Genomic DNA, 26,932 nt, shown 5'->3' with positions numbered 1-26,932 from the left:
AAGGGATACATTATGTTGTTTTTATGACTCCAAGATTTTTTACATGTGGATCTCTTCCTGAAATATTCTTCCCTGAAAGTTCCACTGGGCTGCTTCTTATTCAACACTCAGTCAACAAATAGCTCTTGGAATGTCTTTTATATACCTAGTATGGTGACTTGAATATAATGTTTATTCATACTATTAATAATTGTCTTTAGACCATTCATTTATTGAGGATTTGGAAAATGTAGTATTGAGCACATTCTACGTATTATTTCACCTAATTATCGTAACAATCCTAGGAGTTGGGAATCAAGCTATCTCATAGATAAAGAAACTGTAGCAAAGTCGATTTAAGAAATTGCCTAAGGTAAAGAATTAGGAATTGACAGCACCAGGATTCAAATCCAGACAGACAAGCTCCAGAGGCCATCCTTTTTTTTTTTTTTTTAAAGATTTTATTTATTTATTTGACAGAGATCACAAGTAGGCAGAGAGGCAGGCAGAGAGAGAGAGGGGAGAAAGCAGGCTCCCTGCCGAGCAGAGAGCCTGATGTGGGGCTCGATCCCAGGACCCTTGGGATCATGACCTGAGCCAAAGGCAGAGGCTTTAACCCACTGAGCCACCCAGGTGCCCCCAGAGGCCATCCTTTTAATCATGATACCATCAGTCAAAAAGTGCCTACTGGACTGACAATACCCCCAGCTCTAGTAAAAACAAAAACTACATATACTAGAAGTCAGAACTGTGATCACTATGTTGATCTATATTCTAGATCAATTTTCTTGAGATTAATATTTCTGTATCTTTAAATAGAAAATATTATCATTCAACCTAGATAGGGATGGTTCTTAATCACCTGATCAACTTCATTAGAATTTCTTGAGAAGCATATTTATATAGATTCCTTGTATTTCAGACTTCTTGAATTAGGATCTCTAGATTCTAAGGGATTAGAGATCAGTATATTTAATGAACTCTTAGGTTTTGCTGATGAATAGACTAACACACAAAATGTTCTGGGTTTTCTGAATATACTATATTAAAGGATAAGAAATGTGTAACTATGTAATAAACATACAGGAATACCAATCCTAGTCTTTGTATAACAAGTCTGAGCTGTCATGTTTTAAGTTTTACCTTTAACTCCTGTTGTGATGTGAGGGAAGAAGAGGTTACCAGCATCCGTGTTAAGTTCTGAATTTTCTCAATCTGTACTTTTTGAAGCAAATCTTTTTCTTCTAGAAGTTGGGCCAACTGGTCTTTTTCCATGGCCTGGGCCCGAGTCTCTAAAGAAACCTATAGAATGTAATATTAAGTTATGTTAATAATAAATGTAGTAGATTTTAAAATCTTGAAAGTAACTTAAAAGAATAGAATATTAAATTTGTATGTGGGAGCTCTTGGGTTGCTCAGTCAGTTAAGTGTCTGACTCTTAATTTGAGTTAAGGTCATGATCTCAGTGTTGTAAGATCGAGCCCTGCATTGGACTTTATTGAAATGAAATAGACCCTACCTACAAAATACTACTACTATGGCAGTTACTATAATCAGTAATTTCTCAAACCTAAAATAAAGTAAAATACACATTTCTTCCTGTGTATTCTAGATACTATATATAAGATTATAGCAAGGCTGTTAAAGCCATTCTATTAACTGCCTATAAATATATAAATAATAGGCAGAAAAGTCATAAAAGCAGAGACTTAAATACCTATGGTAAAAGAACAGATGTTTTCATAAGACTTCCATTGGGTATTTTAGCTCATTCTATTTTACTTTTTTAAAATTTTAACTTATTTTAAAAAAGATAACTAAAAGACAAGGTTTTTACAAAATATAAAACCACAATGGTTAACACAAACAAATTACAATGACAACTGATTATGCTACTTTATTAGACTTTACCTTCAGGTAAGAATTCAAGATACTGTGAAAATACAAAAAATAAGGTTTTAAGTAACTATACATGGTCTTTTTAACCTAATTCCCTATGTATTTGTGACATTTTAGAAAGAATGTTTCTACTTGGCTCATTTGAAAATCTCAAATTTTGGAAATGAAAAACAAAATCTAAAATAATTTCAAGAAACCTAAGTTTTTAGTTTATAGTAAATTAAACCAAAATTTTTATGAGTTGATTTCTCTGTCCTTGAAGGATGTTTTAAATTGAGGTTACAGACCTTGGATACTGATGAATTAAGAATCTCTGGGCATGTGGGCAGATCTTAGTTCTCAATCTGTCCCTGATCTTTACTGAAATACATGGTTCATACATACCTCCTCTAACTGTTTCTTAAGATCCATTATTTCTTTTCTATATCTTTTCAGGAGAGCTTCATCACTTGATACCTCATTAACATAAGGAGTATTCTTCATATATTTGGCAGTGCTGGCAAACTGGGGAAAGATATGAGTGCTAAGTGTTCAATATAAAAAATTAACATAATTAATAATATTTAGGTTTTTTATAATTAAGTTTTATAAAGAAAGATCAATACTCTTCCTTGGTGGCTTAATACTTTTGAACATGGTAGATTAGTCCATGTTCTTGTAGCTTACCTTGGCTGCTAGTCCTCAGAAGAGTGAAGGAAATATCTTGAAGATGGATGGATGCCAACAGAGAGCCTACAAACACTGGCTTACTGGAATCCCAGCCACCCCTCAAGTCCAGCACAACTGCCCCCTCTATCCTGAAGCTTTGCTTCCACTTGAACTTATCTCTCCTTCCTCTGAACTCTAGTCTACTTATTAATAGTTAATTAATCCAAGGCAATCACATTGGAAAACAGGTCTCATCTTCCCTCTAAGGCTCTAAATTTTGATGCTATAAATTGTGAAGTCAGGGACTATACTTCCTTTGTTTCTCTGACACTACCTCGACGCAGTGCTCGATAACTATTTAGAATAATATTTCTTAGCGTGTGAACAGCAGAAGTAACTGTAAGTGGGTCCATGAAGGTGACCACTAAATAACACTGAATCCTTGATTGAGACAGCTGTTCACTGACACTTCTCATCCCCCCCACTTTTTTTTTAACAGAAAATGTAAGCCATAGGCTCAGAGCAAAGATAAGCAACAACCAGCTAGCAGTTCAAGAATTACTTTGTTATAAATACACACAGACACACACCACACACACACACACACACATGTTTTTTGGTTCACCTATTTGTTGAAAGTGATACTTTTTCATTCATTGGACTGACACAGTTTCCTTCTTTAATAAATAGAAAAAGTGAGTTTTTTTTATAAAGAAGTGTTGGATGTGTCAAAAATTATGGAGCTGGGATATGAATGATTGAAATTTGGGAAAATAAAGGAATAGTATTTAGTAGGCAATATGTCAAGTTTTATTGCAAAAGGTATGTTATGTAATTAAAAAAAAAAGTCTAATTTCAGTGTGTAATTTTTCTGCTTAAACATGATTTTCCCCCATATTGAAATAAAAATCAAACTCACCTGTAGAGTAGAAAGGGTTTCATCAAAAGACACTGGAGTAATTGTGCAGATAATACGTGTCTTTGCATTTCCTCCCAAGGAATTCTGGAGAATTCGTGTTAATTTACTATCTCGATAATTTATGAAACCGCTTAGTGAGAAAGGGGTTTGGGAAAAAAAATAGTAGAATTTTTATACAACAAATGTGATTGGTTTTAATGCAGAACCTTAAATTAGGTATAGTTTAAAAATTAATTCTTTATAGGTTACACGAGGCATATCAAAACTACTAACTAAGTTATATTTAAGATAAAAAAGTAAATTTAGTAGGTTACAGTCATATGTCTAAGAAGCTAGCCATGCTCACAGAATCACAAAAGGTTTTTAATACAGGGAAGATATCAGTACATTATTTGAGTGTTACTAAAGTACTATAATTTTCAACCTTAAGTACAATAGGTAAATGTACAATGGAATAAACTTACCCAACTTGTCCATCACTAAGTTTCTTGATCACTTGTCCCAAAATAAATAAACTTCTATTTATATTACAGCCTTCCTTGAGTCGCACACCTGCATTTATTAGGCAAATATGAAATCTAAAGTTAACCTCTGTATTAGATGATGAACTTATTTATCAGTAAGTCATAAAAGAAATTAGAAATTAAAGGGTCAGATTGTAGTCTCTGCTTTGGATTAGATCTGAGCCCACTTTTCTTTTCTTTTAAAGATTTTACTTACTTATTTGACAGAGAGAGATCACAAGTAGGCAGAGAGGCAGGCAGAGAGAGAGAGAGGGGAGAAAGCAGGCTCCCGGCCAAGCAGAGAGCCCAATGCAGGACTCGATCCCAGGACCCTGAGATCATGACCTGAGCCGAAGGCAGTGGCTTAACCCACTGAGCCACCCAGGTGCCCCCTGAGCCCACTTTTAATACCTCTAGTAAAAGGAGCTCTCTCCCTATTCCTCCAGCCTATTAAGTAAACTAGAAATGTTATCACCTGAGAGAAAGAGCAAAAAGAAACAGATGGCTAAGAAAAAAAAGAATTAGAGGGAAGAAAAGTTCATTTCCTAAGAGAGCCTAACTCCTCAGTTCAAATCTGTTTTTTTCCAAACCTCCAAATATAGGCAACTATAGACTAATCAAATTAATTCCTATCAGCTCACCACCAACAATATTCTAATTTTTAAATTAATGCTCACATGGCTCATATGTCCAAAAAATCCAAAAGAGCACTGAAAAAGCTCTCTCCTACTCCTGTGCTCCATCCAAACAGATCTATCCTCCTACCAGGAAACCACTTTTATTAGTCTACTCTTGTAGAGATCTTTACAAATACAAGTTCACATACATTTATTTCTTCCTTTTCCTTTTTATACTAATAGTAGCACATTATATAGGCTAATTTGTATTTTTTTTTTTAAGCTTGGCAATATAGCCTATCAGTAAACATTGGTGTTTTTCATTCTTTTTTATAGCATAAAATTCCACTGAATGGATGTATCAGAATTTATTCGCTCAGCATCCTATTGAGGGACATGCAAGATTTCAATCTACCACATATGCAGAAAGTATTACAACAAATATTTTGGACACCTGCTATTTCACCCGAGCATGATTCAGCTACTGCTATTACACTACTGTAACATGCCAGCTTAAAACACGAGCATGTATTTCTTGTTCACAGAGGGCCATTAGATTAGTTCGGCCAATTAGTTGCAGGATCCACTGGTTTGGTGGATGTAGGCCATGCTCAGATGAGCAGTCTCTGTGTCAGGCTATAGGAAATTGACATAGAAAGGTCTGACATCTTCATGATTATGAAACTTCCCATCTAAGTATGCTTTTCCATTTGTTTAAGTATTAGATTATGTCCTTTAGGTCTGTTTTAAAGTGTTCTTTATTTTGGTCTTGGGTAATTTTTGTTGAGTTTCTACTTAGGTATTAGATCTCTTAAGTCATTATTAAGACTGTAAATGGATGGAGTCTTTTTGTACACTAAATGTTCCAACTTGTTTGTATTATGAGTTATTAATGTCTGTATATTAACTTTGTACTCCACCACCCTTCTGAATTTCCTTACTAATTATGAAAATCTATATGGTTTTCATGGCACTCTCACAAGCTTTGCAGCTATGCAATCCTATCAACTGCATGGTTTTAGTTTTTTAACTGATGCTATAGAAGCCCAAAACAGATAATTTGCCAGATATAGAAGCTGCTTTTAAATGGACTTAAAAAAAAAAATTTTTTTTTTTGAAATTTTTGAGAGAGAGAACATGAGAGGGGTAAGGGGAGGGAGAGAGAAATCTCAAGCAGGTTCCATGCCCAGTGGGAGCCTAATACAGTGCTTGATGTCACAACCATTAGATCATGACCTAAACTGAAATCTGAAGCTGGACACCCAACTGATTGGGCCACATAGGCGCCCCCAGAAGTTGCTTTTTATGTTAAAGACTTTCATCACAAAATTACTAGATTTATTAGTTTCTAAAGTGTAAGTAGCATTTTTTTTTTTTTTTTAATTCTGTAAAAGAACAAGATGACAGTGAGAACAACACGTTTATAAGTTTCCATTACCTTCAGCGCCTGTTTGAGCAGCTCTTTCACTGCCTGCAAGGTCAACCAAATTCTGTAAGATAGACGAAAGGTAGATAACTTGAACTAAGTCTAACTTGAATTAAAAAAACCCAACTACTGAAAGAACAAATTTTAATACACAGCTAATTTGCATGCCCCATCTAGATGCTTGTCTTTCATTGCGCTAATTAGGCTTTCCCCTTTCTGAGTCAAATTCATCTGTATACCTTGTTCCTTCTTTATGATATATCCCCCATAATGCTCTCAGAATAGGTTCTCCATTTCACACACAAATTTCAAAACCTTACCAGTGAATATGATTCTTCACAATCTGGCACTTGTGTTGCTCCAGCCTTAAATCTACCCATTAGTCAGAATTCTAGCTGACCTACTCGCTATGCCTTAAATGCCTCATGTATTTCTATACTTCCAAGAGCTACCTTTCACCATTCCCTTGTTTATTCAGTTCTAATGTTCTATTCTGTCCCTACTCTTTATTCAGGACCAAAGTTGATTTTTACCTCCTTAATAAAACTTTGCCACCTTTATCCTTCCTCTCTCACACCTTGAATGAGCTGTTCTTTCAACAGCGTACCCAGTGGTCTTTAAAGATACGACTTAATCCTTAGTACTTCCTGTGCCGAGCTAGTCATTTATGTCTATGACTACACTGCAGCATCTTTAAAAGCATGGGTCTCTTCTTCATTTCACAAATATTATTGACAAAAAAGTGACTGCTTGTCATGTGTTAGGTCCAAGGGATATGGTAATGAACCAGACAAATAAGTTCTCTGTTCTCACAGAACTTTTATTCCACATGAGGCAGGATGGGGAGAGGAGGACGTTCATGAGAAATGAGAAAAAGACAGATAAACACATCATGGTAAATGTAATAGAGATAATTTAAAAAGAGTGCTGGAAGAGGGAAGAGGAAAGTACAGAGCAAGTTTTTTGGACGAGGCATTAGGGAAGGCCTTGCATCAAGCTAGGATCTGGAATGACAGAGAAGAGAGGGCCAGCCAAGCAAAGACCAAGGGAATCATACTCTATATAGAATGAATAGCTAGTACACTCAGTCATAAAGCAGTAATGAGCTGGGTGTATTCAAAAAATACAAGAGCAGCATGGTGAAGGAGAGATAGGACAATATAAGGTAAGAGAAATAGGTAGGGGTCAGACTGTGGAGGGTAGTGTAAGGAAGAGTATGAACTCTGGATTTTCTAAATATGACAGGAAAGGGTTTAGTACGAGAGTGACAGACATCTCCTCATTTAACTTTCTGAAGGATTGCCTGTTGTCCCTGGGTGGAGGACTGGAGAGGGGCAAGAGTGGAAGGAGGGAGTCCAATGAGGAGGGTCCTGCAGGAATCTCAGTGAGAGGCCTGGGCTAAGGAGGTAGTCATGGAGACATAAGTGGTGGAGGGATATCTTCTTTACTCTTTGAATCTTGGAGCTGTACTATGTACAGAACATGATGAAGTTTCGGCAAATATTCTTAATGCATTAAAACAAGGTCAGAGATTTAAATTCTCTCTCTCTGTGGACACTTTCAGGGATGGACAGTAATTATGTACTCCTGCTTTAATTATGTCCTATCTAGACACCACTTTCTCCAAAATGCTCAAAGTGTGATCTTTCTTGTATGGTATCTATATTACAGAAGACCTAGAACCATAATAAAGGGGCAAAATGGTGAGAAAGGTAGCATAAATTAAGGAATAAAGATGGGAACCAGTATCACTGTTCAAAGACACTAGGAGGCCCAATGTATCCATAAGAGAGGAGCTCACGAGGAGTAGAAGGAAGTATGTTAGTTAAGAGTGGCGAAACAACATGGGCAGTACATAGTAATATCAGAAAAATTAAAAATCTGCAAACAGATTGCAGAAAGGAAAACCAGAGTCTTGAGGCCAGGTCTAGGAGAATGATATAGTAATTCAAGGGATGAGAGCCTAAATGAGTGTGACACCCATTGGAATAATGAATAAGAAACGTCAATACCTGGACAAAAGGGGAAGGCAGAAAAAGATGAGTCAGAATTGACTTGGGTCTGACCTAGGTGACCAGGGTAACACTAGTACTACTAGAAAACAGGAATACTCATTACTATAGGAAGAAATTAATTTTGTTTTAGACACACTGAAGTTTGAAATAACAGTGGGGACACACAATTATAAACATCTTTACAGTCATGAATTAGAACTCAGAAACTCTAGATAAAATAAGTATTTGACTATCATCAACATAGCAATGATGTCTGAGGGCAAACAGAAGTAAGAAGGCCACAGCACAATACTCCTATGTTTTTGGTAGGAGGGTAGGAAAAAGAAACCACAAAGGGAGTAAAGAAGGAATGGAGCTGAAAGAAGCGGGGTATTAAGAACCGAAAGAGCAAAAGACACTAAAATAAATAAGTAAGTAAGTAAGTAAATAAATGCATGCATGCCACCTCCAAAGAGCCTGAAAATGACTTTTTTGGGGAAGATTTCTTCTGAAGATGCTTAGAGTAAGTGAGAAGGTGAAACATTGGACCAGAAGGTATCTATAGTACCATTTGATATAGCATCGAAGAATATGGAAAAAGTTACCAAATGTCAAGAGTATGTCAAGAGTATTAAAAACATTTATTAAGAGAAATGTTAAAATTGTAGTGAAGTATCACAGATTAGGTTTAGAAGACAAAACAGAAGTTAGGTTTTGTGTTATTGTTGCTAAATCAAAGCAAGGCCATTAACTAAAATTTTATGCTGTAAAGTAAATAACTGAGGTGAACTAGAATTAGATATTTAATCAAGACTGATTTTTCAAATCTGAAAATGAAAAAGCATATTATAGATTTTTTTCCCTGAAATTTTCAAATAGTATAGAATAATCCTAAGTCATTTCCCACATGCTAAAAAATTTAGACCTTGAAAACAGAGAATATTGGCAAGGAACGGAAGGAAGCACAGAAAAAGAGAGAGAAATAATATATTGCAGTAAGAAGGAAATGGAAGGTTTACTTGGTCCAAAAAAAGAATGTTTCCATAATGTATATATTCACTATTCAACAAACAGGTATTGAATATAAACTATGTATAATGTGTTGAGGCTATAAAGATGACTAAGATATCATTCTTTCCTTCAAGGAATTTATAGTCTAAAACACTATGTTTATAACATAAAACATTTTCTTATTATATTTAAGAATATACTTAAATGATGTGATTTACTGTTTAACAGTCCCAGCTAGGTTTTTGTTGATCTCATGAGTCTCAATTCTATTGGCTGAGACAAAACCACAACAACAACAACAAAACAGAACGGTTTCCACTCTTGTTCCAAGAAACCTCTTCCCACACTGTTCCAAGAACACTCTTAACTCTTAAATGAATATCGAAAATCTCCCTCCAACAACTCTGGTTAGGAAAAGTCCTTCCATCTAAATTTAGGAAAGGCAGCCATAACATAACAGGAAGAAAGACCCTCTGAATTCTTCCCATGTTTTAGCTAGTAATCCCATGTTTACTAATGAGACTAGTTAAACTACCAATTTATGCATGTTTTTGCCTGTTTGATTCAGTTAACAGTCCTTATGAAACCAAACATTCAGCAGCCAAATTAAATTACGCTTTGGCCCATACAGTACAGTACTGTGGTCCATCAATACTTACCAAATGGGACACTTTGACGGATCCATCACAATTGGAAGGTTCCCCTTTCTCTCTACTTTCCAAAATCTAGAGAGAAAAGAAAGCTTGTAAAAAATTAGTGTACTTTTAATTGGAAAGGCCAAACAGAGAGTTACTTACCATCCTAAAAATGGTATGGGAGCGACTGCTTCTTTGATTCATTTTTGTAATTCCATAATGTCTGTTCTCTGTAAAAAGTAAGTCATATTTCAGCTGTGTACATTAAAATCCAAAGAAAAACATTAACTTCTATTTTTAAGAGTGAAAAGTGTGACTTGAAGCCTAAATACGTTTAACTGAATACTTTTTATAAGTGTTTTGGGGAAATACACTATAAAGTCTTACTTTCTCCTTTTGTGATCCACTTCAAAGCCATTTCTGATGTGTAAACAACTTCTTCTGTGAGATCAGCCACATACACATTCCTCTGAAACAAGTTTAATTATGAAAAGAGTAGAGGAGAAGTCACTAAAAAGTGTACATCTCAAAAAGAAGTTGTCAACTATAATAGAATTCATTTGTGGAAGTTACTGGTGGAAAATGTATGAAAATAACAAGTAAACTAATGATATGTACAATTTATTTCCTATACCAAAGCACAGCAAATTCTAACCTGATACTTCCATCTTGTTCTTTTTTAAGGTATGTACACCAAAATATTACAGTTGCCAATGTTTAAAATTATACATATTGTTCAAATGTTATCTTTATAAACACGAAAGAAAAAATAAAACATAAAACAGGAGATAGTTTAAAAAATATAGTAATTAAAGGTAAATGTTCAAGAACAATAATCCCAATAAGCAACTATTTTTAGAGCTATTTCAACTCTGTAACTCACATTGAAGTCTTCCCGAATTATTAAAGGCTTCATTTTCTGAGTGTCACAGAGTAAGTCTGTAATGGTTTCGTTGTATATCTCCATGTAAGATACACGTAAGAGAAACTCCCTGTCAGGAAACTAGAGGGAAAAATAAATGTATAAAAACATCAGAGATCATCCATTTATAAAAACCTAATATTGAATACTTATGTGCTAGCATTAAATATTAAAATATTCTCAGAAATTATCTTTGTGAAGCAAACAAGAAATGAAACCTCATATGGTTTAATATTGATGATAAACACAAAAATATAAAAATATGTTTCAGAGATAATGAAAAGTATAGTATCAAATAATTAGGGGAATGCCCAGTCCAACTCTCTAAACTCAAAATAAAACCCCACCAGGGCGCCTGGGTGGCTCAGTGGGTTAAGCCACTGCCTTTGGCTCAGGTCATGATCTCAGGGTCCTGGGATCGAGTCCCGCATCGGGCTCTCTGCTCAACAGGGAGCCTGCTTCCCTCTATCTCTCTCTCTGCCTGCCTCTCCGTCTACTTGTGATCTCTCTGTCAAATAAATAAATAAAATCTTTAATAAATAAACAAATAAATAAATAAATAAAACCCCACCAACAGATACTCAAATAAGGACATTAAAACAGTAACGAAAAAATAAACCTAAAACAAACTTTTAGTTAGGTTGCGTATTCTGGCCTTTTTCCTACCTCTACTTTTCTCTACTCCTTAATAATCACTGGTAGGTAAACAAACAAGTAAGGAGGAGCTAACCATTCTGATAAGATTTTCTTGTTCCTCAACAACCACTTTTTGGTGTGATTGGCATTGTTTCAGGATTTAAGTGAATGACCGAAAGGCCTTTAGTCTCTACAAAGTTTGTGGGGAAAAAAGTGAATCTATGTTATGCCTTCTTTACCCATGGCTAATGAAGAGACAACTATAAATCTACTTCCTTTCGTCATTACAAGAGACTATTAATACTTTTACCTATATGTAACAGAAATTTAGCTAAGGTATTTACCTTTTTAATTTTTTGGAAAATGTCATGAATTGCTCTGGGTATTACTCCCAAATAATCTTCTGAACCCATCATGGTATATGTTTTTCCTGAAGCAGTCTGACCATAGGCAAATATGGTACCTGTAAAAACAAAACACACACACGCAAAGATTAAAAATGAATCTATGGGGTGTAAAACGATTAATACTTGAATAGAGAACTCATACTAAGATATTTCTACAGTGAATACAAACCATTGTAGCCTTGTATGGCAGAATCTATGATTGGTACTGCTATTTCTTCATACACATTTTTAGTAGTTTCATTACTGTGAAAGACACGATCTAAAAAAAAAAAATACACATACACACTGTGGTTAAATCAAACAAATCAACTTTGTTTTCTTAGTGGTTGTCCAAAGAAATAAGATTATCAGGCTATGGTAAGATAAAATATTTAGGACACAATATTCTCTTCATCTTACTGGTCCTTTGAAAATATACTTCTCTATAATGTAAGATGTGTTGGTCCCCACAAAGAAAAAATACACATCAGACTTCTCAGCTATCCTATGCATTTTCAAGAGACAGTAGGACATAGTGGCTGAGTTCAGGCGTATAGAATCAGACTTTTTGCAAATCTGGTTCTACCACTTATAAGCTGTGGGACTTTGGGCAAGGTGCTTGATGTCTCTGTGCCTCACTTACCTAATCTGCAAAATGGATATGTGTTCTCTTCCTCATAGAATTATTATGAATATATGGTTAATACTTATGAAATGTGAACTATTACTATGCTTTGATAAATTTTAAAGTTTATAACATATTTGACAAGAAGGTCTACCTCAAACTTAACTGAGAAATGCACACATATGGAGGAGACCTGAGAAAAGCTGAAAGGTTACAGGGAATGACTAGTTGGCTGGCTGCTAAAGGAGGCTGGGTTTACAGTGCATTCATGCTGATGAGTTCACTAGTTTAGGATGTGGTTCTCTGGTTTTGTTAGCATAATCAGCACATTAAAAATGGCCTACTCTTTCAATGCTGGTCTCATATTAAAAATCTCACAAGAAATGGATTTGTAAATCAGGAAGGAAATGTATTCATCTCTAACAAGAAAGTCAATGGTCAGACTGCTTACATTCTGACTACACATCTGCCATTTTGGCAGAACAAAATGGAAAACCAAAGTGCCATCTGAAGGCAGCTTAGGGGTTATGATTTCAGAGCAAGGAGAATGGTAGGATGATTCAAATCTTAATGCCATTTGCTTTAGATGGGTGGATAACTCTAAATCCTCTATGGACATACACAGCTACTGGGAATCTATAGTACATGTGTCTGAATGCTTGTGTATCCCTCACTCTTGGTTTTTTAATCTCTGGGATATATTGTTTTACCTTTTAAAAAATTATATTAATGCTCTAAAACAGTCCTTTAACCAGAAATTATTTTCTCTTCCATAGATCTTTCCTCCAAAACCTTTTTTTAAAAAAAAATTTATTTATTTATTTATTTATTTATTTAACAGACAGACATCACAAGTAGGCGGAGAGGCAGGCAGAGAGAGAGAGGGGGAAGCAGGCTCCCTGCTCAGCAGAGAGCCCGATGCGGGGCTCAATCCCACGACCCAAGCCGAAGGCAGAGGCTCAACTCACTGAGCCACCCAGGCGCCCCGCTCCAAAACCTTTTATGATGGCTTTCTAGTTTAATGTTAGTTCAACAACCTAACCATTCTTACAAGTTGTTGAGAAGACCTCAGTGCTGTTCTAAGGTGTCTAAGCGGCAGCATGTTAGTGTGGCTGGATTTAGAGGCTGACTCTTCCATTTACTTGCTATGTGACTCCAGGCCTATCTCAGTTCCTTACTGAAACAGAAAGGTACCTACAATATAAACTTGTTAGGAGGATTGAGTTAATCTGTATGACACGCTTAGAACTGTGTCTGACACGCTGTCACCAATGCATCTATATTAAATCAATACACAAATCAGCCTTGTCAACCTTCGGAATCTCCACGTCCCTCTGCCTTTGCTAGGTCTCACTTATCCTGCAGGTCCCAGTATCAGTGGTACCCTTTTAAACATCCTTTTAGACTAGTTAGACCTGCTGTAAACTCTCCCGAAGCTTATGTCAACACATGTATAATTACTCCTTTAAAGTCTTTCTCACCATATGATAAGTTCCACAAAGGCCAGGGTAGGTCTCTGCTGTATTCCAACAGAAAATGAAGGACTATCTTTACTATTTATTCTTTAAAGAATTTTCTCAAAAATAACTGTGGGAAATATATACTAAATTGAAAGATCATAAACATGAATTGACATTAAGCAACATACTTTAGGGTTTATGGGGTTTTAGTCCACAAAAAAACTAGTGAAGAAAGGAAAGAATGTTAGTTTCAACCATAAGGCACTATGACTATAACTTCATTTTAAATATCAGTTTATTATCTTACTTATCATACATGATAGATGAACGATTTTTTAGTTTCTACTGAAGCAGTTTATATAAGGCTTAGTCTGATCTTTAATGACAAATCCACTATCACTGATAAGCCTTTTAACTCCTAATAGGAAAAAGATAACAGATTAACTTTTGATGCTATGATAAGCCTACCAAAATTGAAGGATTTACTGCCATCAACTTGATAAATAGCATTATTGTCAGTTTTCCAGTAAACTTGGGTATCTCCTCCAAGAGCTTCTTCTCTGAAACAATAAAAACACTGCATTTTAGTATAACTGATCATAGAAGTCATGTTATATGACAGATAAGTTAAAAGATTCCATCTTCTGAAGAATACTTTAAAAGACAGTATTGACTTATACTATATATGAGAAATATGGAAAATCCACCTTTGAGGAGTCTACACCTTTAAGTGGGGGCCAGTGACCTCCTGCCTTCTCATAGAGATTTTCTTGTCAAGTTCTTCATTTCCACCCTCCTACCCGGTACTGGTTGGTAAAAAGATACACTGAAAGTGCAACTCTGATTATGTCCCTCTTGCTCAAAACTTCAAAAAGACCATCTAAAATTTTTAATATGGCACACTAGACTTGGATCATGTTTCTTTCTCTCTTTAATGTTATCTTGCTCTAAATTCTGATATATACCTAACTCCATACAGCTACCTGAGGGTCCCCATTGAAATAAGAAATGCAGCCCTTCTGTGTCTGGAATACCCTGACTAACCTTTGCATTAAGTTATTTAACTATTCTTTAATTCATGAAGTGTCGGGATTTTCCTGACACCCCCTGTCACTAGTGTCATCTCAGAGGGATTAATGACTCCTCTAGCAAACACTCTCCACCTACCATAACACTTGTTTACCATGTATTGTAATGGTTTCTTTATGTAACTGTCTCCTAATGCATTAGATAAGAAGCCCTTTAAAAAGAGGAAATTCCTCGTTTTGATATTGTCATATATTAAACGTCTTGTGATATTTAACACATATTTTTCAAACACATAGTATGTTAGTATTCTGGGGTAAGGGCCAGAGACTAGAGAAGCAAAGACTTCATTTCTTCCCCTTTCTGCTTTTTCTCTATAGCATTTGTTACTCCCGTAACATGAATGTCAACTTAACATTCTCTATTTTTTACTTCATTTCCTGTCTGCCCTCCTAGAATGTGGATCCCCAGGGGCAATGATGGTAGTGTCTGTTTAATAGTGCACACTGAACTAAAAAAAAAAAAAAAAAAAAAAAAGATTGATAAATTTCAGCCAGTCAACGTTCCGGACGTTGAATTCAGTCATTGACTGAAGGAAGTCTTGAGTGCCTAGGAATACAGTGCAATAAGACAGACTAGTCTTTGCTCTCAAGGAGTACACAGCAACGAGGGAGAGACTTAGGTGCAAAATGACCAACTGTGATGAGTGCCAGTAAGAATTACCCGATAAGACATCCTTTAAGGAATGGGGTGGGGTGTGGTAAGGAGGCTCAGATGGAGAAGGTGCGGTGCCAGCGGCGAGGTCTTTAACGTTGGCCAGCCCGAGTTACACGTTTAAGAGACTGCTACAGATGGAAAGTACCTTCCGGATCCTCCGATCCTTCTCCTTCACTTACAGAGAGGGGCACAAAGTCGGTAAGGGGCCGAGATCCCAAGCCGCGGAACCGGCAAGGAGCAGCGAGAACTCTCCGGCTCAGGCCCACACCCGAGGCCCCAGCGGGATCCCGGTCTGGGTCTGGCCTACGTACCTGTTGTTGAGCGGCCGGACCCGCACGCAGACCGCCACAGCCCCTTCCTCCGCCATCCTGCTGGGTTAGACCCCCGAGAACTGGCCCAGACGCTCTACCTTCTGGGTTTCCGAGAGCACGGGTCGCCCCGCCTTTAAGTTTAAAATTTCCCAAACGCTGCGTCTGATTGAGCCGCGGCCTCATGACGTCACGGATTGTTCCACAGCGCCCAGCGCGGGGGGACGCGAGGCCGGCGGCGCGTCCACGGATAAAGGGTGTGTGGGGGGGTTAAAGGATGTGGAGGAGACAGGCTAGGAAGTCGCAGAGCCCGGCTGAGGGGAGCAGGAGGTGAGCGGCTCTTCTGGCTAAAGCTCGGACAGTTATTATCCGCTAAAAGCGCCTGAAGTGCAGGCAGCCGTTTACAAACCCCGTCCTCCACCTCACCCGAAGAGTTTGCAATCTGTAGGGCAAATAAGGCAGAGAAAAAGTTTTTTTCATCGGCGAGAGTTAAAGACCTTTAAAAGAATCCACTCACAGTTTTTGTTTTTCTAATTAAAAACATCTCTAACGACACGAATTCAAAGTCACTGCACTGCACTGCCCAGAAACGTAAGAATCTTGTCGTGCTCCTTAGAAACCGAGTTTAATGTTTTCCTTTTTCTTTCAGCTCCTGTTTCCATTGGCTGTGAGTTCCTAAGAGGTTTAGAAAAAGAGTTATTATTCTTTTTAAAGATTTTATTTATTTGACAGAGCGAGACAAAGAGCGGGAACACAAACAGGGAGTGGGAGAGGGAGGAGCAGGCTTCCCTCAAGCAGGGAGCCCCATGCCGGGCTGGATCTCAGGACCCTGGGATCATGACCTCAGCTGAAGGCAGACCCTTCCCGACTGAGCCCCCAGGCTGCCCAGAAAAAAGAATTATTGAGGGCTAAAAAAACAGAAATGAGGTGAACTTTTATTAGCAAAGGTGGGAAAATAATTCTTTCCCAGAAATAGTGCTGCTTTCTTTTTAAAAAACACGTAACATGGTAAAGTATTAATATTTTCTTGAAGAGTGATTTCATTCGCTTTCTTAGTAGATTTAAGGAGCTTCAGGAATTATTCCCTTTCCCTCACCAAAAATATGATCTGCGGTTACTAATAATTTTTATTATTTAGAGGACTAGAAAATTCTAGTGATTTAATAAAACTATTTGGAAGACATTTGGGCAATATCAATAAAAAACTGAACGCACGGGGCGCCTGGGTGGCTCAGTGGGTTAAAGCCTCTGCCTTTGGCTCAGGTCATGATCCCAAGGGTCCTGGGATCGAGCCCCGCATCAGGCTCTCTGCTCGGCAGGGAGCCTGCTTCTCCGTCTCTCTCTGCCTGCCTCTCTCCCTACTTGTGATCTCTGTCTGTCAAATAAATAAATAACATTAAAAAAAACAAAAACAAACTGAAGGCACATGTGCCTTTTATGAAGGCAATTCTGCTTTTAAGAATTTATTTATACATGTATTTAAAGGACTTTGCAAGGATATATGTATATGGGTTACAGCATTGTTTACAATAGGAAATGGCTGAAAACACGTTAAATGCCAATAAATAATGCATGTGAAGCTAGTTAAATAGATGGCATTTTATCAATACAATGAAATGCTATGTAGCCAGTAAAAGAATGATACAGCTCTTAAAGTGAACTTTGGAAAGCCATTCAAGGTGTTTCATAACCTGAAAGAAACCCAAAGTGTTTAATTGTGTTCACAATATGATCCTATTTGGTATGTCAAAGGATATTTTTATGTCTGGATATGCATACACAATTTCTGGAAAGATACACAAAATATACCTGATTTCCTTGGAGAGGGAGAACAGAGATAATATATCTACCTTATGTTGTGTAATATTTTATAATTATTAATATTTTAACCATGCAAATATTAAGTAGTTTTGTTCAACTTGAAGAAACTAGCTAATAGAAAAAAATAGTAAATAAAATGAATGATCATTCAAGATTTGTTTGTTTAACCAACTGTAAGCTAGTATATCCTTTTTTTTTTTTTTTTTGTAGCTGCCCTGTGAAGATACTCAGCTATACTTAGTAAGACAGAGTTAAGAAAAATATATTTTAACTGATTTAAAAAAAAATACTGGTGAAATATTGCATATTTTAGCTGAAGGGTAGGAGTCTGTAAAGAGGAAAGAGGGACATGCAATTAGTGAGAAAAAGTCTCTGACAGCACGAAGGGGATTGGTTCAAGAGCACAGAGGATTTGCCTTTCATAGTTGTGCTTGTGATTGTTGCCATGGTAGTCTTTGTTGTCATCATCGTAGCAGCTAATATTTATTGAAATTTACTATGTGCCAGGTGCTCTGTTGTGTGCTCTACATGCATTTTTTCATTTAATTTCCCAAATATGTTGATCTGGAAATACTCATTGAGTATCTACTGTGTGCTGGATGTAGCTATTATTCTCTTAGGGGAGATGGATATGCCCTATATATACAGTGGTAATGAGTATTGAGAAGAGTTAACAGCAGATCAGGGGAGAGAGAATGAGAAGGTGGAGGCGAGTTAGGGGTGATGGTTTCTCATGAAACATTCGTGGGAAGAAGCAAACAATAACACATAAGTAAAATAACTTTTGATAAAAGGAGGTGCTACTTTAGATGGGATGCTCAAGAAAGGCCTGGGGAAGGGACTTCTGAGGTGGGATCTAAATGATAAGAATTAGTCATACTTGGGAAGATAGGGTACCTCTTTTACTTGTCCCAGACAGAGGGTCCCGGTCAGAGAACCCAAGGCTTGTATGAGTTTGTCTTATACATGTCTGAGGCATGGAAATAAAGGCCCATGTGACTGAAACATTTTGGGTAATGGAGAGATAGGTGAGGGGTAGGCCCTGTGGGGTCTTGTGGGCTGTGGTAAATGTTTGGCTGTTATTCCAATGGTGAGAGAAAGTCAATGGGAGGTTTTAAGCAAGGGGATAGAAAGGTTTTCGTTAATTTATTGAAACAAGATTTTCTTTTCTATTTCATTATGAAAATAGAAGTAAATAGCAGAAACTTACACTGATTCCTGCCAACCTGGTTACCCACCTACTTGTCTGTGCCCATTTACTTCATCTTCCAGATTGTAACTAGATGAACAACTATCTATCCTTCACTCTGAAAAATTTTCCATGTTTGCATTAGACCCTGCCCCCTCCTGCTTAATTTCTCTCTGTCTGATGTTATTATTTCCCCTTCTCTAATAGACTGGTCTTTAGCAAACATATGCTTTAATTTCTTCCATCTTGGATATCTAATAGATACTGCAAACTTAAAATACCAAATTTGTGATCTTCCCCTCAAAATCTAGAGGATCTGCAATTTTCAACATCTCAGTTGATGGCAAGTCCACCCTTCCAGTTTCCCAAACCACAGCTACTTCCCTTCTCCCAAAGTCTACATTTGGCATGCCTGAAAATTCTGTTGGGGCTACCTTGAGAAAATTCTAGAATATGACCATCTATCACAACTTCTGCTACCTGTTGGTCCAAAATACCCTTATCTCTCACTGAACTCATCTCCATGTTTTTATCTTTGCCCACCTTCCACTACCAGTCAGTCACAACACAGTGATTTGAGTGATCCTTAAAAAATATGTTAGGGCATGTTAATTTTCTCTTAAGACCCCCAGTACCATCCTAAACTTGATTTTTCTCAGAATAAGATCCATAGTCTCAGCTGTCTCCCTGACATGGTATTGTCCCTTGTTATCCCTCTGGCTTTACCCTCTACCATTCTTTTTGCTCTCTCCACTACAGCTACAATGGTCTTTTGACAGTTTCTTAGATACTGGACAGGTACTCTCTGAAGGCCTTTGCATTGGCTGTTCTCTGCCTGGTATGCTCTTACCCTAGATATCCATGTTTTCCTTCTTCCATTTAAATTTGGTATCTGCGGGCGCCTGGGCGGCTCAGTGGGTTAAGCCGCTGCCTTTGGCTTGGGTCATGATCTCAGGGTCCTGGGATTGAGTCCCGCATCAGGCTCTCTGCTCAGCAGGGGTCCTGCTTCTCTTCCTCTCTCTCTGCCTGCCTCTCTGCCTACTTGTGATCTCTCTCTGTCAAATAAATAAATAAAATCTTAAAAAAAAAATCTGGTATCTGCTCAGATGTCACCATCTCAGAACTCTCTCTATAAAATAACAACACTCTTGTCTGTGACTTTGCATTCTTTACTTTTCTTTTAAAAGATGACTTATAACTTTCAGAAATAATATGTATGTATCAATGTATGTATCAATTTATGTAAAAGTTATTTGTCTCCTCCCACTAAACTGTCAGCTCTATGAGGTTAGCAACTTGGTTTTTATCCTTTACCACCTGCACCTAGAAAGAGACTTGGAGTCTAGGAAACATTCAATTATAAAATTGCTTATTCAGTCACTTTTTAAGTACTTATTTAACATAATTTCTGGAAAGCTACACAGAGGACAGTTAATCTTTGGAGGGGAGGAGTGTGTTAGAAAATAGACCTACCTTTCATTGGATGCTATTTCATTATCATGAATATCTTAATTAATGAATATTAATTATTTCCCTCAACTTTAAGAAATTAGTTAATAGATTAAAAACTGTGTGTAAAATATCTACTCATCCAGGATTGGTTTTGGTTAACTAGTATAGACTACTTTAAATTGTGAACATGCAGGGCTGTATCTAATAAGATAAAACAAAGTGAAGGAAGCTATGTTTTAATTTGTCAGGGAGGGCAGAGAGATTTGTTAGAAGATAAACTGGCATATTAAAAATTTTAAGTTAATTTGAACAAAAAGTGATTCGAATTGAGCAGCATCCAATCTAACAGAAAGGAGCCCTGAGGAGCTGTGCAAAATGAGTCTTCTGTAGGCAGAAGGGAAAGGGAATAAGGAAGTCATACTAAACCAAAGAAAGGAGGTCAGTTATTGAAAAGTTACTTTCCTTTAGGGGATAGTAGGGGCTTATTAGGCGTATTACCTATTTAGTGCAGATTAGGTGATTCCTGATTGATTGATTGATTTGAAGATTCCATTTCTGGGAGAGCTGAAACCATAATTAAGTCTCAGTTTGGTGATGCGAGTATTGGCATAAATGACCTTATTTTGGGCCCTTTTTTGTTTTTGTTTTTAACAGATTGAACAACTTGTCTGAAGTTATGGAACTTCTAGAGAGTGTAGCTTAAGATTTGGATAAATATCCTTTCTCTAAAAGGTACTTAAAACATTTATTGATTGATTTTTTTCTTACCTGGAAGATTAATACATGCATGTGATGAAAACATTTAAGTAGTACATGAAGAATCACAGTAAAAAATAAAACTTCTTGTCACATCTGACCCCCAGGGTGCTGCTGTCTTCCCAAAGGCAATTTTGCCATTTCCTAGAGTGTTATCCTCAAATTAATCTGTAGATGTGCACATGTATTTCTTTTCCCATATTGCGTATCTTTTTACAAAAATACCTGCTGTACATGCTTTGGTGCACTTTGCTAAAAATGTGATCTTTACATAAATATTTTCATTCAGTTTTGGAAGGTAAAGTAAATTTTTGAGGCATGTTAATTGCACACACTTCCATGTTGATGTTTAAATTACTGTTTTTCCCTTCAAACAGTGTTTATTTCTGCTGAAGCTGCAGAGGGCACTGTACTCCTTCCAAAAGCATGGCATAGCCTTGATTGTTTTGCAGTTCTTAAATGTGGAGCAAATTTTATGATTCAGGGAAGCTCCTGATATTAGAAATAAGCATCAATTCAAATTATCCTCTTGTCCTCACTTGCTTTATGGATTTCATATAAAATAAATTACAATATGTATTTATATCATATATTACCTTCACCAAGAATGCTTTTTTCTTTAATAGACATGATGCTTAATTTCCAAAGCACAAGTCTTATCTTTAATTTTGCTATAACTATTTGTAATGATCACAAACCTAGTATCCTTTTCCTTTTAATCATAGTTACATGGGATTTGAATGGCGTCATGGAAGTAGCACTGACCTCGGTCAGCCCAACTCCACTGTTTCCAAGCTATGCCACAATACCAGAAAATCATTTATTTATGTGATTTCTTCATCCACAAAATGAGGAGATTGGCTGAGAGAATATCTAGGATTCCTGCCAGCTTCAGTAAGTCTATGACGTCTTCATGAAAAGAGGAACTTGTTAAAACTGAGTTTGGATGCGTGTCAACTAGAATAGGAGTGAGTGAGGGGGTAGGCAAAGCCATGCAGCATGCTGAGGGTAGCTCAGGTAGTCACAGTGCTGCAGACCAGATGTGGGAGTCCACCAAAATCCATTCTTTTCTTTCTGGCCAGAAAGCAGGCCTTGCACTTAAAGCTGCTACTTCTAGGCCTAGATAATAAAAACTTCATGAGCTCACATTTCCTCCCTTATCCTTGGTAAACATTCCTCCTCTTTTCCTCAGAGACGGTTCCAAACCTCCCTCACTCTCCTCATGCCTTCGTCCCATACTCATCCTTACCGAGAAACCAGGCAAGATATCTCAACTCCCAGCTCTCCTACCCTCTGTCTCCCATGGTCTCCCAACTGACCCATATCCCTCCCATTCTATTTTCACGCACTTCTGGAGAATGAGCCATTTTTCACCTCTGAGAGACTGAGGCGGATTCTTCTGTTTACACGCTGATTCTGTCCTCTTCAGGCTTCTCCAGGATCTTGCTTCAGGAATTATTCTCTATTTCAGAAAAAAGGCTATAAAATAATAAAAAGAAGAATCACTTTAAAAAAGTTATCTTAAGTCCTTGAGTGGATATTCCTTATCAGGTATCAAATTTCATCTTCTTTCTGTACTGAGAGAAGTAGCTGTAAATACACATGAAGTAACCGTCTTCTTGAAAATGTTTAGTAAGTATACTATAACTAGAATGGACCCTAAACACATAATTTTTTCAGGCCTAGTGCTGTCTCTGAAATGTAATCCCAGGAATATGTGTATACCAGTAATATTGAGAAGCACATCATTTCATTCTAGGATCCATAAAAGGCATTGCATATATAATTAGCAGAACAAATCACCATGTGGGGCACGTACTTTTACATTTGCATGGTGGGTAAGAATGATTGTTTTGATTATGATTTCTGTGTATTAGGTTTTTTGCTTCTTTGACTTTTACAATCTTTAATGTGTATTTCTTACTACCAGAGGCTACATTGACCTTTTAAAGTTAATATTTATTTAATTTGGTAAGTTTAAGATCACTCACTGGTAAAACATGCTGGTTTAACCTTACTGTTATGAATATTTCTCTTAAGTATTGTAAGCATGACTGCTTTAGTTTTTGAAAGTTATTTTGAAATATTTTTGCAAGTATATATATGGGAGCAGCATGGATTTTTTTGGTACACAGAATAATCATGGAATGGGTTTATTTGAAAACCTAATAGTAGCACTTCCCCCAGTAAAACACTGAGCTTTTTGCTGGCATGTACTCTTAATTGTTTTTCAGTTTTTTTCTTAATGGGTTTGTAATTTGATCTCTTTGTGAGATAACCTGTCATTTTATGAGAACTGTTGGAAAGTTAACTGAAAGTAGAAGCAAATCCCAGGATATCCCTAAGAAGTAGCTAATCACTTTCTCTTACTGCCGATTTTGGCTTCTTCAGACTGAAACAAACAAATAACCCAATGATAACAACCTAATCCTGTAGAAATTTGTGTATGTATTAACTAGAAACATGCTTAGTGCACACATTACAAGTTAAGAGATTTGAAAGTCGCTGTCTCTGAGGAGTGGGAGTGGATAGTAGATAGGGAGTAGAGGGCATAAGGGAACTGCTCTTTTTGTTTTAAGCTTTTTAGCACTACTTGATTTGTAAAATATATGCCTATGCTATTTTAGTAAAAATAAAACAACTTATAAAAAAATTACAAAAAGAATTTATCAACCCTAAATCTGGCCATTTGTTCTTATGTTATTTCTTATGGGTTAGATGTACACCAACAGAAAGGAAGCTGGATTCATTCTCCCTAAGCAGGTCTTCCTCCAAAGACACTCCTAGAGGGAGGGGACCCCAGAGGAGAATGAAACACAGGGGATCAGTGGCCGAGGCAGGAGTCAGTTATGACCAAATAACACGGAGGAATCAGTACTTTATCAAATGAACCATAGGCAAGAGATTCCTTAAGCACTCCCAAAGAGAAAAGGTTGCTTTCCAATGCAGTCCTCTCCACCTTGCTTCCAAAAACTAGTGTGGTGGACTGATGTTTCCTGTCTAAAAGAGAATGAAAACCAAACATTAGTAGTTCTGGCATGCTTGGGTATATGGATGTGGATCCTTCACTAAATCTAGTCTTGACTTTGTGAGAAGCATGAAAGTAGAATTCACCTGTACCTCTAAATGTGCTTGATCTCCTTTGCTTGCTAATTGAAGAAATAGTAAAATAAAATAAAAGTGTTTCTAGCTTGTCCAAATTATAATTCTTACCAGTCCTTGTTTCTTTGATCAAATTATGTAATTTGACCTAGGATGATTGAAGAGAAATCATCATGAAGTCTGGAGAAAGTTAGCTAGAATGATTTATTTTATGGTTCATGGGGAGAGCTAGGAAAGATATAGACAAGAATGACATTTCCCCTCCTCTGCCTGCTACCTGGGTAGAGCTTACTATGAACACATTGTTCTCATCAGTGAAATCCATTTGGGTTGCCAGACAACCCAGAGCAGGTCTCCAGGTAAAGTATAAGGGAAAGGGAAAATAGAATTTTGGCTGGTTTCCCTGGATTATGTAGGGAGCAGCCTGTTAAAATAGAAGGCAACTCATGTAGCTAATGACACCTTGTTAGAGGAAGTGCCTCTAGATGGATCCTATCAGTTTTTCCAGATGGGTGACTATAGTTGGCATTCTTCCTGTCTGTCCTGGAATTAGATTGTCTGTAACTGTTATTTTATTTTCATTTTGATTCATATTACTTCAATTCACTAGTAAATGAACATTGAGGAAGATCAGGAACTAATGATTAGTTTATGTAACTGTACTTGTTATTCAGTCTTATTTCTATAATTGTTACCCAGGTCACAAGAGCCTTGTTAATTATGTTCATGAAATCAAGATACAGTATGTCAAGCCACATACTATTGATTGATCAACAATTAGTAATTGAGTATCTCTTTGTGCCCAGAACTAGGAATTTAGGAATCATCTTTCAACAAAACATAAAAATATTTTGCCCTAATTTTGCATGTTTTGTTTTACTCACATTTAATAATGGCTTAGACCAAAATATTCAAAATTGCAACTGCATTTTCATTCCTTGTAGACCTGTTTTTCCTCCTTATATAGACATATAGACAGACACACACACGCATGCACTCACTCACTTATTTAAAATTTGTAGTATTTAATGGTAAATGCTGAAATATAAATGTACTTTTAATTAGATTTCCTTTCACTCCTCACTCCTACTTTTTTTCTGCTACACACCGTCAAATATATTCTTTCTGAATCTTTGTTATGTTTGCTTTTGATTTTTATTTTAGCTAAGCTGTTGTGTATTAGGAGTTGTTTTCAACCAACAGACAATGAAAGGTAAGTGATCATTTACATGTCTTTTATTTTATGTCTCTCAAGCACAGTGTTTTTGCATTTGAAGCATTATGTACATCATTTTATTTCTTTAAGTATCAATTAAATTAATGAAATTGGATTTTGTCTTATATAGTAATGAATGTGGTTCCCTTATTTTATAAGAAATATTAATTAATAAATATAAAACAGAAAGAACCAAGATTATAAATTCCTTCTTTTGAGTATTTCAGGAACTCACTCTACTCTCTGCATCCAAAGCCATTTTTAACGCTAGGTACAGTATAAGAGGAGAAAATTAAAATAAAGTCAGAATTTCTATAAATCAGAAATGATACAGCAGTATAAAGGAGTGAAAATTTAAAGCTGAGGATCTTCTGGATGTTTGACTCCTGTGAGGTAAAGGGGTAAGGACCAAAAAACCCCCCCCAAAAAACAGAAAAACAAGTTGGGTTTGGTTTGAATCCAGAGGCTACAACAGGACTTCTCTATTCAGCTGGGAAGACTGGAATCTTACTACCATTGACTGCCTGGGGCTGTGGTTTATGCAAAGCTTGAATCTATGGAGATTTCTGGAAATAACGTTTTGACCAGTCTTGAGCAGCAAACTGATTTGTAGTATGCTCAGATTTACTGGGAGCGAGGAACTTGGAGCTGCTGATAGGAGATTTAGTTCTGGAGTGTCAAAATACTGGACAAGAGAGAGGTGAGAAGAGAAAAGAGAGAGTCATCAAGAACTTTCAAGTCTTTCAAGTAGAGAACCCAAAAGCTCCAAATTCCAAAATGTGGAAAATTTATTTTAGGAAACACTTTCAACAAAAGCTGTAGGTAGAAGTTGACTTCCTCCTAGAGAGGTCAAAATCAGAGAGAGAACTAGTGAATTGCAAGATAATACTAATTGCAAGATATATACTAATAATAATACTAAGGAATTTGCTCAGAATGTAGCCCAGATAAACAAAATGATTTTGATTAATGAAAAGACATGAAGGATAGCTAGAGAAGCTCCAATATTTGCACTTAATACTAACAGTAATTCCAAACGTGAAATAAACAAATATTCAATATTCAAATGACTGAGGAATTTTCAAAATTTGAGGAATTTTCAGAATTCCTGAGATTGAAAATGTATTGCAAAGAGCAAGTAGAATAATTAAAAGTAATTTCAAACCTAGTCACAGATTTGTGAAATTGGGTAACATTGAGGAATAAAAAGAAATATTTTTAAAGCTTCCAGAAAGGAAAAAAAAAATTTACCTAGGAGTAAGAGGATTGGCATTAGACAGCAAATTTCCCACCAACAGAAACTTGTAACAGAAGGTGATATACTAATTATCCTCAAAATGCTGGGGTGAAATAACTGTCATCTAAAATTTTATGTCTAGTGAACCTATTACAAGAGTGAGGGTAGAATTATACTGACATTTTCAAACATAGAAATAATAAGAGGACTTAGATATTCATTGAAAAACTACCAAAACATGTGCTGTGGCCGGGCTGGGTGGGGGAGGAGGGGAGAAGTGGAATGGGAGAAACAGTGACAAATTCAGGAAATGGCAAATATTCTGATACATTTAGCCAACTACTGATTCTAAAAACGAATCTGTTTTTTAGGGTCTTTTAAAAAATTAAAAAAAAATTTTTTTAAAGAAAAGACAAAACCCTTATAAATAATAAGGGATATGAGAGAG

The 26,932-nt window shown here is 36.6% G+C and overlaps 1 protein-coding gene and 1 long non-coding RNA gene across 4 annotated transcripts in view; one reads left to right on the top strand and one right to left on the bottom strand.

Moving 5' to 3' along the window:
- The window catches only part of CENPE (centromere protein E), a 77,017-nt gene extending 61,148 nt beyond the window's left edge, over nucleotides 1-15,869 (bottom strand). For 2 of the 3 annotated variants that reach the window (XM_082728971.1, XM_082728973.1), the window contains exons 1-13: nucleotides 15,715-15,869; nucleotides 14,129-14,220; nucleotides 11,766-11,855; nucleotides 11,534-11,652; nucleotides 10,515-10,634; nucleotides 10,019-10,100; nucleotides 9,794-9,861; nucleotides 9,656-9,721; nucleotides 6,004-6,055; nucleotides 3,910-3,997; nucleotides 3,446-3,575; nucleotides 2,263-2,382; nucleotides 1,123-1,281 (exon numbers count right to left, since the gene is read on the bottom strand). In XM_082728971.1, coding sequence (XP_082585097.1) covers nucleotides 1,123-1,281; nucleotides 2,263-2,382; nucleotides 3,446-3,575; nucleotides 3,910-3,997; nucleotides 6,004-6,055; nucleotides 9,656-9,721; nucleotides 9,794-9,861; nucleotides 10,019-10,100; nucleotides 10,515-10,634; nucleotides 11,534-11,652; nucleotides 11,766-11,855; nucleotides 14,129-14,220; nucleotides 15,715-15,770 — 1,242 coding nt within the window. In that variant the 5' untranslated portion in view covers nucleotides 15,771-15,869. The remainder of the gene's footprint in view (nucleotides 1-1,122; nucleotides 1,282-2,262; nucleotides 2,383-3,445; nucleotides 3,576-3,909; nucleotides 3,998-6,003; nucleotides 6,056-9,655; nucleotides 9,722-9,793; nucleotides 9,862-10,018; nucleotides 10,101-10,514; nucleotides 10,635-11,533; nucleotides 11,653-11,765; nucleotides 11,856-14,128; nucleotides 14,221-15,714) is intronic. The other variant, XM_082728972.1, reaches the window with a different exon arrangement.
- Nucleotides 15,870-16,013: 144 nt separating this feature from the next.
- On the top strand, nucleotides 16,014-25,244 carry LOC309863829. The gene is made up of 3 exons (XR_014311287.1): nucleotides 16,014-16,302; nucleotides 21,655-21,823; nucleotides 25,196-25,244. It is a non-coding gene; the product is annotated as an uncharacterized lncRNA (long non-coding RNA).
- Nucleotides 25,245-26,932: the final 1,688 nt, after the last annotated feature.

This window comes from Mustela nivalis, assembly GCF_964662115.1.
Source record: "Mustela nivalis genome assembly, chromosome: 4".
Taxonomy (NCBI): Eukaryota; Metazoa; Chordata; class Mammalia; order Carnivora; family Mustelidae; genus Mustela; species Mustela nivalis.
The sequence above is the reverse complement of the archived record's forward strand: the minus strand, read 5'-3'. Positions and strand labels throughout refer to the sequence as shown.